Genomic DNA, 12,213 nt, shown 5'->3' on the forward strand with positions numbered 1-12,213 from the left:
TATATTTTATATTTGAGATTCTTCAAAGTAACCACCCTTAGCCTTGATGACAGCTTTGCACAGTCTGTGCATTCTCTCAGCCAGCTTCATGAGGTAGTCAAATGAAATGTATTTATATAGCCTTTCGTACATCAGCTGATATCTCAAAGTGCTGTACAGAAACCCAGCCTAAAACCCCAAACAGCAAGCAATGCAGGTGTAGAAGCACGGTGGCTAGGAAAAACTCCCTAGAAAGGCCAAAACCTAGGAAGAAACCTAGAGAGGAACCAGGCTATGTGGGGTGGCCAGTCCTCTTCTGGCTGTGCCAGGTGGAGATTATAACAGAACATAGCCAAGATGTTCAAATGTTCATAAATGACCAGCATGGTCAAATAATAATAATCACAGGCAGAACAGTTGAAACTGGAGCAGCAGCACAGCCAGGTGGACTGGGGACAGCAAGGAGTCATCATGCCATGTAGTCCTGAGGCATGGTCCTAGGGCTCAGGTCCTCCGAGAGAGAGAGAGAAAGAGAGAATTTGAGAGAGCATACTTAAATTCACACAGGACACCGGACAGGACAGGAGAAGTACTCCAAATATAACAAACTGACCCTAGCCCCCCGACACATAAACTACTGCAGCATAAATACTGGAGGCTGAGACAGGAGGGGTCAGGAGCCACTGTGGCCCCATCCGATGATACCCCCGGACAGGGCCAAACAAGAAGGATATAACCTCACCTGGAATACTTTTCCAACATTCTTGAAAGAGTTCCCACATATGCTGAGCAGTTGTTGGCTGCTTTTCCTTCACTCTGCGGTCGAACTCATACCAAACCATCTCAATTTGGTTGATTATGGAGGTCGGTTGATTATGGATGCCAGGTCATCTGATGCAGCAGTCCATCACTCTCCTTTTTGGTCAAATAGCCCTTACACAGCCTGGAGGTGTGTTTTGGGTCATTGTCCTGTTGAAAAAATAAATGATAGTCCCACTAAGCGCAAACCAGATGGGATGGCATATCGCTGCAGAATTCTGTGGTAGCCATGCTGGTTAGGTGTGCCTTGAAATCTAAATAAATCACTGACAGTGTCACCAGCAAAGCACCCCCACACCATCACACCTCCTCCTCCATGCTTCACGGTGGGAACCACACATGCGGAGATCATCTGTTAACCTACTTTGCATCTCATAAAGACACGATGGTTGGAACCAGAAATGGACTCATCAGACCAAAGGACAGATTTCCACCGGTCTAATGTCCATTGCTCATCTTTCTTGGCCCAAGCAAGTCTCTTCTTCTTATTGGTGTCCTTTAGTAGTGTTTTATTTTTTAGCAATTCGACCATGAAGGCCTGATTCACGCAGTCTCCTCGAGAGACTGCGTGAATCAGAGTCTCCTCCTTGATGTTGAGATGTGCCTGTTACTTGAACTCTGTGAAGCATTTATTTGGTCTGCAATTTCTGAGACTGGTAACTCTAATGGACTTATCCTTTACAGCAGAGGTAACTCTGGGTCTTCCTTTCCTGTGGCGGTCCTCATGAGAGCCAGTTTCATCATAGCGCTTGATGGTTTTTGCGACTGCACTTGAAAAAACGTTCAAAGTTCTTGAAATTTTCCAGATTGACTCACCTTCATGTCTTAAAGTGATGATAGACTGTCCTTTCTCTTTGTTTATTTGAGCTGTTCTTGCCATAATATGGACTTGGACTTTTAGAAAATAGTGCTATCTTCTGTCTACCACCCCTACCTTTTCACAACACTGATTGTCACAACTGATTCGCTCAAACACATTAAGACGGAAAGAAATTCCAAAAATTGTTAAAGTGACTACCTCATGAAGCTGGTTGAGAAAATGCCAAGAGTGCCCAAAGCTGTCATCAAGTCAAAGATAATGTACATTTTGATTTATTTAACACTTTTTTGGTTACTACTTGATTCTATATGTGTTATTTCATAGTTTTGATGTCTTCAGTATTCTTCTACAATGTAGAAAATAGTAAAAATAAAGAAAAACCCTTGAATGATGAGTAGGTGTGTCCAAACTTTTGACTGGTACTGTATATATATATATATATATATATATATATATATGGTAATGCATTTTTTGGGTGTTTACAAACTACCTATACAGAGGTACAGTATACTAGAATGAGATAGCATTGGAAAGGAAGCAAAGCAACACGTGCTTCAACATAACTAACCTCACAACGATATCAACAAAGGTAAGACAATACATAACGAGCTATCCCTTGACACCAACCCCCTATCTCATGTCTGTTCACATTTTTACATCCCATCTCTTATGGTAAGTATTGAGGTGCAAATGGTACAACCCTAACACATAACACCATCATCATCTCAAACATTATGGACTATTTTCTAATAAGAAAAGGGGCCACTAGAAGTTAAGATAGCCAAAGTCGAAAAATAAATGGCCTTCTTTCCTGAGACACCAGCCATTTTAATAGTGCTGATTTATTGTGCCATGTTTTTTGGAGGGCGATCATATGCATGTGGTCAGTAGTACGCAGTCTGTGACCCAGCCTCCCTCTCACGTTACAGCCTATTTATAACGTTCCCTCAGCCAGCTCCTCTCTTACTGCAGTTCCTTGGAACCACCTTTCTCTCCACTCCACAGGTCTCCAGTCTCCTCTCCTGTCATCTGAGAATCTCTCCGGCAGCTTATCTAGGGTTCACTGTTTATCCTGCGCAGCCTGGCAACTGTCTGCATGCCCAGGATTATTACTGGAGCCCCCTTTCAACACACACGCAACTTTTTTTATCGAACTCTTATCAAGGAGACAAATTTGGGGTAAGCTAAGGAAAGAGCACAAGTAGTGGATTTTGGATATCCTGTCTTTTGTTTGACCCCTTTTTTTAAACTTAGTTGGCTTACTTTTTTGTTACCTTTCATTTTTTGTCCCCCTCTCCCTCCCGTCCTTATCTTTCTGGAGGGCTGTGTGTTTGCATGCGATGGATCACACACTCTTTGGCTGCCTCCGCAGCCCCCATGCCACTGTGCAGGCCCTGCACCCTGCCTTCACCCAGTCTCCGCTGACTCTCCACGGACGCTCGGACCACGTCTCCTACCCTGACCTGGCCTCTTCCACTGCCACCTCCTCTCCTTCGGCCTGCATCATCTCTGGCTATCCCGGTGATGAGGGCCTGTTCGGTGGGCATCACCATCATCACCGCGGGCATCACCCGGCACAGCAACAGCAGCATCACCCGCCTCAGCACCAGGCCGGCTGGCACATTCCACAGATGCCCTCACCTGGCAGTGCGAACTCCCGCCACAACCTCTGCCACCCCCACCCCCACTCTCACTTGGCCCAGGATAGTGCCCTCGCACCCCCAGACCTAGGCACCCCTGGCAGGAACAGTCTCTGTACCAGCACCCCCAACCTGGGCAGCAGCACCCCCACGGGGGCCAACTGTGTGCCTGCAGACTTTGGAAGACAGACACTGTCACCTGCTGAGGCAGAGAAGAGAAATGGCAAGAGGAAAAGTGACAGCTCAGGTAAGACGAGAGGAAAGATCGACTTTTGGGTTGACATTTATTTTTATCTGCCTTCTTCCTTCTTTGGGCTGCATGTAGAAATGGGTTGAGTATAATGTTACACAAAGTAAGTGGGAAACTAAAGCTACACATCTTTATCTTATTAATACATTGTCATACAGTTGAAATACAAAAAATAGACTTGCAGTGCATTAATCAAGACGGGTATAATTTAACTGTACCTTAACGTAATGTTTTGAAAAGAGATTACGAGTTGAATTTTGGTGTGGTTTCAAGAACGACATCATCACTCAGACTTCTAAGGCTTTTCGTGGAGACGGATTGGTGGAGTTTTATGCTTCACTGACAGAAAATGTGGTATAATATTGTTTGAAAAGAGGTTTGTGAATGTTGGCTGACATGAACATCGGCAATTACAGTATGTTGACTAACGGGGAGATCAAAGTCCAGACGATAACTGTGTGGGCATTAGACTTCTGCCATGTTTTGGTCTAAATCTCATCTGTTCCATTTCAACGCATTTTAGGTGGCAGAAAATAAGGCTCACTGGAAAATATTAATGTCATGGATTGTAAAAGACTACACCAGTGCTTTGAATGACACTAAACACCCGAGAGGATTTAGGCTTCTCTTACTGTGGAGTGCGCTTAGTTCCAGGATTATTGTTGATGCAGTCATTTTAATAAAAGAGACTGGGAAGTTGAATCAATAAATATATTCAATAAAAAAATGTGAGTTACTGTAGCATTATGTTAAACAGCTGATATACAGTTTAGTAGATTTGTTGCAATGCTGATAGTCTTTAAACAAAACGTTTTATTAAAAGAAAAAGAACATGGCTTTCAAACGTCCATAGAAACCTACTTTCTATTTCCTACAAGTTTGTTCAATGGTCCTAAAAAAAATGTATGAAGTGTACAACCAACCATGAACATTTTTACTGCTAATGTTTTCGTGCTTCACGAAAAAAACATTTACTACGCCTATTTTCTGTCAATAAAATTAAGATCACATTGTCAATCACTGTGGAGCAGTTATTAATATGCAACATAAAAAAAAGGTTTTGCCAGCATTTCAAGAACACACGTGTAGAGTAATTGATGGTCTAATTGAAAACATGCATTATGCATTGATAAGGTTTGGAATAATGACTTACCTCAAGTAGATACTGTACAGGCGTGACTTGTGCCCTTTGATTTCAGAGTCATTGAGATTTTCTTTGTGAAAAGGACCATGAACTTTATACACAGAAAGTGTAGAAATATCGACAAAATATAAACAATACAAATATGGTAATTTATTACGTTAAGTTAACTGGAACATACATTTCTACATTATTACATAGCCTAGCAGTGTCTTTATAACTCTGAATATACCAATATCTCTTTAATATATCAACTTTGTACTATTCAACCTTTCTAATCGATATAAAGCACTTTGTAAGTGTTAAAGCGTTTTTTTTAAGTGAAGGAACTGATCAGTTTTCCATGGAAAGTGTATCTGCCGTCCTACCTGAAATGTCATCCTGCAGCACTGGGCCTAGACCTCTGTCTATTTAAACACCCTCAGTGTGGGTCACCTGGCTGTGGTTCTGTACACACCACTTGAACACTTGATATTTTCCCTATGTGGTTAGTGCCCTGTTTCGCTTGACTCACACAGGATACTGTTGGCCACTTCAGTCATGGATCCCTTCTGACACATGACTCATTCTAACAGATGATGGAACATTTTCACAAAATCACAGGGACTTAAACTAATTAAGTGTGCAATTAAATGTGTATTCTTTCTGTTTGAAATTAATGGACAGTATAGAGACAGAGGGCATATAAAATAGAGGTTTATTACAACCCTATTTTTAAAAAGTGTTACCAAAATAAGAACTCGTGGCATTTGGATGTAGAGGAATATCAAAAAGATGCATAGAAATGATTAACACACCTGACTTATAGAATTGTTCAGATGTTGGGAATGTTATTTTGTATTATTATACAAATCATTGTGCAAGTAGCAGCACCACGCTGAAATTGCCAGAAAAACGACACACAGTTACTAAGCTAAGAGAGCGCAACTTCGAAGGCAGTCACTACTATTTATAATACTGCTTTTGTTTTGACCATACTAACCTCTCCTATATTCATACATTTAGAACTCCATCCTCTATTTCCTGTTCTCCTTGGTCAAATCATTTGGAAACTAACACTTGGCCCTCAAGCTCCATTTCAATTCCCTAGTTCCAATGGTTATTGCAGCCTCATTACGTGGGCCTTACATTCTCTTCACGCTAACACCAATCATGCTGATTATTGAGCGTAGTTAGCTTATCCAATCAGCTGTCCAAATAACACCGTGTTGCCAATTCGATGAGAAAGCCCTGATTTGGTTTCACCATCTGGATTGAAACCTGAGTAAAATCCGCCTGTGAATCTTTACATTGGATACGAAAACAATAATAAAACACTTGAACCCAGATTTCCATGCAGAACATTCTCCTGGTCAAGAAACACAAATCATTTTGTGTGATTTTTTTCCAAAAGGTGGACTGCAGGGTATACACTGTCATGTGACGAGTGGTCCAGCTGGTATTTGGGTGTCTGGTTTCTGTGAAACCTGCTAATTTTAAGGGTTTCAGCTTGAGGGAATATGGCCGTGCCGTTTGGTGTAACCTGGGCTGGCCGATCGGGTATACTGGAGCTCTGAGGGAGCGAGGGGTCAACCTGGCAGATTTGAACGTTTGGGAACACTTTAGCCTGCAGGTATAGTGCTTTATACATTATGTTATGCACATGTACATACTGTCTTACAATAAGTCCTATAATGTTATGTGTCACAATGTCGCAACATTTTTACTGACTCAACAACTGCTGGTTTTTAGTCAGGATCATTATATAATTATATGACATTGGTAGCGGGTCATTATACAGAAGAATGGAAAGTTACACAGAAAGTTCAAACAGAAAGTCTCATGTCAAGTCTCCTACTGTGTATTATAACTGAATTATAATGCAGTATACATGTAGGCTTTGTGTAAAGTGTATCCAAAACTTCTTACGAAAGTGTTAAGATTTTAAACATGAAGTAATTGTAATTGCTTGTATCCTACTTTGTTATTGTGGAGTGTATTTTTGAGTGCTGTTGTAGCAAGTGATGCTCAGGGACTAACTCAGGCATGGCTTTGCGATTCTCGATATTACCGCTGAGGCTATTTTGGTAGATCTAGCATTACAATATTCTACGTCACAATGGAATTGTGTTTGCCGTAGATAAGATTCCTCAACAAAATCTACAAAATGACTGGCCAATGAACTGAAAATGTCACACCGAAAGGAGTGAAAAGCATAATAATTTCATTTTGCAGTCTCTCTGTCAGAAACGTTGGCAGGGACACTAACACTATTTTTTGAAGGGTCCCCTGATCTGGCTTCAGACCATTTGGGAGCCCTAAAACTACCCAGTGTCTGGGCTCTGTGTTTTCCTCCCATTATTCCCTTTTGTGTGGAGAGATGAAGGTTCCAGCAAGGACCTAATTGCTGTGGTGTAGTGGCTGTGTCGTAAAACCTTGGGACTCTTTTTAAATCGGCTTTGCGCTGGTCTCCAGCAGCTGGCCATGTTATTCTTTATTCTTACACAATGTCTGTGTTTACCAGAGAGTAAATACATCTAAGAGGTATGTTTGAATGAGGCCCGCTCTCTGGCACACCGACAGTTGGCCTACCCTGGTGAAATTACAGACATGTTGAGATGGAAGGTTACCAGCTATAGGACATTTGCTATTCACCATACAATGACACACAGAATTTCAGCTACTTTACCACACTGTAAGAAAAGTCTTATCATTTATGTGGGAATAACTAGACAATGTATTTGCAGTGTATTCCTGTCTTGGATGCCAGTTACGCCGTATGACATATCACCATGTGCTTGGAATTTTCCTTTCCTTTCCCCCCCCACAATATCAATGATGAATGGCTTTTTGCAAACACAAGTTGTGTAACTTTCCATTCTTCTATATTTTCTATGGCACAAAAAGAGATGGGCAATGAATTTATTTAAAGAAGAGTGAGAAAAAGAGAAAGAAAGCATTTTTCCTGTGAGAAAATATTTTGAAAGAGACACTTTTTCAGTAAGAACTTCAAGAAGTGTTTCGGAGTGTCTCCTGTGACGTGGCGGAGTGAGTGACTCCCATGACTGGTGGTGTATCTGGCCTGGTCCTGGCCTGTAAACTCCCAGCCTATTTACAGTTTGGATTTGGGACCGCCTGTTGGGATTAACACAGACTGCAGAACAGAACCGCGGATTAATTAGCATGCAATCGCTGTTGCCTTGAAGTGCAATGTGCAACTGAAGCATATCCAAACGGCCCAACCACAAAGTCTGGTCACAATAGGAACGTTTGGGAACCAAATTAACAAAACATGTTCCTTCTGAGAAACAGTCCACATTTTTTTAAAGTAACAATATCTTCTCCTGAGGTTGAAACAAAATGGGAATGACAAGTAGGTTTTTAATCCACATTGGTTGGATAAATAAATCCTATAAATCTCAATAAAACAATTTCCTCCTGTCACTCCATTGAATCATCGGGTGGTAGACTTGCATATCTTTGGGAAAAAAGGATCTGCATTGCTTCATGTTCATCTGGGGAATTGTAACAGTTTGTCCTTATGTGTATGATATCATAGTCATAATCATAGATCAAAACCAGACTGACATACATGCTACTCTCCCTGTAGACCATCTCATAGTCTAGCCACTCTCAGTAAGTTCAAAAGCTTGACGATATTGTTCAAAATCAAACAACACCAATCTAAACGAGAGATCGGACAAATACTCCTTTTCAAATTGTTGTGAGTTGGCAGCTTGTTAGTCATAAAGAGGAGACGCTTATAAAAGGGAGGTAAATAAACTGAGGAAACATATTTTCACACATCCTGCAGAGCTGTTTCGTTGCATGTTAAAACTACGAGGGTAGCAGCCGATTCCATTAACAGTAAGACAAATTAACTCCATATTGGAAAGAGTAGGAGCCAACCCATTGTGTGTGTGAGAGCACAGCTGCCAGAAACAGGCACATGTGTAGACGCTTCTGGGTCCTCCCAGCCACTTACAGTGTGCGTAAACAATGCCGCTACAATAAAAGGTGATTGGCATCTCCCATTGTTTCCCATACCTGACTCCTTCCCTCCTCTGCCTGTATTTGTGTCTCTGGCTTGCACCTGCCATATAATACTCATTTTATCATTATTTTCTTTGAGTATAAATCTCCCTGACTGGAAAGAAAAAATGTGTGCCGTGTTTGATTTCAGAGTCCCAAGACGGGAATTACAAGTCAGATGTGAGCAGCAAACCCAGGAAGGAGCGGACGGCGTTCACCAAGGAGCAGATCCGTGAGCTGGAGGCCGAGTTTGCCCATCACAACTATCTGACGAGACTGAGGCGCTACGAGATAGCAGTCAACCTCGATCTCACAGAGAGACAAGTATGTAATGTCACCACTCTAACCTCATTCTCCCACTTGTTCCTTTGGGTTACAACATATTGACCCCATAACACATGAATGCCTGGTGGTGGGAAAAGTCTACCTCAGTCAGACCATACAGAGGCTTTCGGAGATACTGTGTTTTCCTAACTTTAGAACTTCCGGTTTGTGTGCTGTTGTGCTCCAGCCGTGACTGTGAAGAGGGACTATCATATTCCAGATATTTGGGTCTATTCTTTCAGTCAGCCTACAGTCAAGTAATGGAGACAGGCACAAAGGCAGGAGGTGCTGTCTAGCAAGTCACTTCCTGTTTCCCCCAGCTAGGACAAATTAGTCTCAGAGCGCAGGCAGAAGGGCCGCTGTAAACACAGTCCCATGAAATAAATAATAGAAGAGAAATTGCAGGGAAGGAAACATCGTACAGTGTTCTGTAACACCTATTTGAGGTGTCAGAGAGAATTTATATGTCACATGTGGCATACATCTGGCCGTAGGTAGTTTGTTATATACAGTAGATATTAAAAGGATAGAACAGACTGGTACCTGACAGTATATGTTTCTTACGTAACATCGGAGACTCAAAACCTTCAACCTTGAGTTTTCAATTTTTTTCAACAAAGTGCTTCAATGTAATACTTTTAAAAGTAATTTAAAATGCCCAAATGTAACCATAAACTAAGATAAAAAAATATTATGCCTACCGTCTAAACGTTAATGTAACAATAAATAATTGCCACACTTTACATTACCCTTAACACAGTGAATATCATTGAATATCATATCACTTATTGCATTAAGTAGTTATGTAATTACCCCATAACAGACTAGTAATTTTGGAGCACTTATATTGCAGTTAGAACATCCAATATTTTTCTTATACCAAAATCAAATTCATAACCAACTCTTAGAGAACCTACCTGTTATTCCAGAGGCAACATGATCCCTTAGGCATCACATGACTCGGACAAGCTTGTCTCTTACCTTCAGTAACATGGAAACTCATATCTAGGTACAAATATGACTGCAAAACAGCCCATACAAACCAGTCATAATAACATTATAAGTAATCGAGTCATTAGCCCACTGATGATAGCATTAGTAGAAATAGCATGTACTATACAGTAGACATGTGACAACAAACTCGGTAACCTGCTCCTTGCCTTACTGCACTATCAATAACAGGAGAGAAAAGTGCAAGCTTGCCGATGTATTTTAAGGACGATCCATTTACACTAATGACAGTAGAAAATCTGGGTGGCCGTGTTTGGAACTCTGCCCGTCAACCTGATAGTGATTTTATAACTACGATACTCAATGGGACTGGACTCAATGACACATTGACGAATGGGAAATTGTTCTCTGAACTAAAAATACCTTTGAGTGATATATCACAAACAGGTATATTAGATAACATAGCAACAAATAGCAACAAATTCATCCATCCCCATTGAGCTATAGGCTGTATTTAGGTGACAAAGGCTTCAGTTCACATGTGCTCTTCTGACGTGCTATCATATGGACCAAAAAATGATCAATAACCACAACTGATGTGATCATCAGCATGGCATGTATAGCTGAAGGTTTAAGACAAACGTTGTGTGTAAAATCAAGTGACTTCCTGCCCATGTGACCCAGCTAGGCCTCACAGCATGACACTCCCCAAAATAAACCAAAGGAGAGAAAGAGAGACTCATACAGAACCCTGTCAGTGTTGACTCTCACGTCTACTCGGACCCAATCTTCTACGTAAGCAACAGCCTAATCATCATTCTGGGAGACGTAAATACTGGAGGAGTTGTCGAGTCAGGGAAAAGAGGAAGCAGCGTCTTGATGCCAGGGAATGTGACAGTACATCAGCACATAATCACTGCTACAGTATAGAAATAGCTGCCAAACCTTTACAGCAGCTCCTGTATCAGGTTCCAGGCTTACCATTTGATCAATATCCAGATCTTTTAATAGGACTCTACTCAGTATGCGTAACAGTCTCCAGCTATGCAAAATGATCCCCCAATGCCAAACGCCATTTTGCTCTTCTTTTCAGATTAACTCAACTTGTCTTTTGTGGTTGTTCCACAGGTAAAGGTGTGGTTTCAGAACAGGAGGATGAAGTGGAAACGAGTAAAAGGAGGTCAACAGGGGGCTGTAGCAAGGGAAAAAGAACTGGTGAACGTGAAAAAGGGGACAATGCTGCCATCCGAATTCTCCGGCATAGCGGCTCTTCATCACTCCACAGACTCCCTGGCCAATGAGAACAGTCACGACAGCGACCAGAGTTCCGAGCATGCTCACTTATGATGCACAGCAGCAGGCCACGCCTACTCAAAGTGGGCTCAGCCTAACATCTCAGGAATGTCCTTAAAAGGACATGGTGTCTGGTCATCGTTAGCAAAGTTCAACGATGCTAAATAAATGTGTACAAATGTACAAAGAAATTATGTGTGTTACTTGATCTAAGAAGATGCATGTTAGGACGTTGCTTAAACCAAACTAAGATCACCAATACGTTTCAAGAACTGCGAACCCAACGCAGGAATATGAGATATTGCAAAAGGTCAATGCACATTAAGCATATGTTACGAACGTGCCTCCACTCAACGCTCTGCTTTTGGAAGCAGAACATATTCTTAGAATATTAGGACAGATTCAGAATTGGCCGAATTGTTATGAACATTCCATGTTGTGTGTCTTGCATTGAAAAAGTGGCAAGTTCATGCTTTTGATTTGCACTGTTGAACACTTGCCTCAATTGGTTTCTACTGTATGTCATAGAAATTGCGATGTAATCGAATTATTGATTAAATCAAGTGTGCAGGAGAATCAAATTTCAGCTAATTTACAATATACTCTGACCTTTATTATCTGTATTTTTCTTACCTTCGCTATAGCAATACTTTCTAATACACACTATACCACTCACACAGTAATAAACATTTCTGATGTTCCTTAGTGGCCATTTTCTTCTACCCTGACTGATATTTGTAAACAATCAGAATATTGCATGAACAGAGGTTCTGCTGATGTAAGGGGTGCGTACTGGCGGGAGAGAAGTCAGACGCAGGAGAGAAAAAACTGTTTCCAACGGCGCAGTTTAATAATAAAACCCACCGGAAAACAGAACAATCAATAAATGTGTACAAAACCCGACGCACACCAGACATAACGTGCACAAGCACTTACAATAAACAATACCGGACAAGGACATGGGGGGAACAGAGGGTTAAATACA

The 12,213-nt window shown here is 41.3% G+C and overlaps 1 protein-coding gene across 2 annotated transcripts; it reads left to right on the top strand.

The window, feature by feature from the left end:
• Window positions 1-1,988: 1,988 nt before the first annotated feature.
• Window positions 1,989-11,929, top strand: meox2a (mesenchyme homeobox 2a). 2 transcript variants are annotated; one of them, XM_020498166.2, is made up of 4 exons: window positions 2,570-2,797; window positions 2,940-3,505; window positions 8,812-8,984; window positions 11,064-11,929. In XM_020498166.2, exons 1-4 carry the CDS (start codon window positions 2,715-2,717, stop codon window positions 11,280-11,282), a joined length of 1,041 nt encoding a protein of 346 aa, XP_020353755.1. In that variant the 5' UTR covers window positions 2,570-2,714; the 3' UTR covers window positions 11,283-11,929. The 2 variants fall into 2 exon arrangements, with proteins under 2 accessions (XP_020353756.1, XP_020353755.1); XM_020498167.2 differs by having other exon boundaries at window positions 1,989-3,505.
• The last annotated feature ends 284 nt before the right edge of the window (window positions 11,930-12,213 follow it).

This window comes from Oncorhynchus kisutch, linkage group LG13 (assembly GCF_002021735.2).
Source record: "Oncorhynchus kisutch isolate 150728-3 linkage group LG13, Okis_V2, whole genome shotgun sequence".
Classification (NCBI taxonomy): domain Eukaryota; kingdom Metazoa; phylum Chordata; class Actinopteri; order Salmoniformes; family Salmonidae; genus Oncorhynchus; species Oncorhynchus kisutch.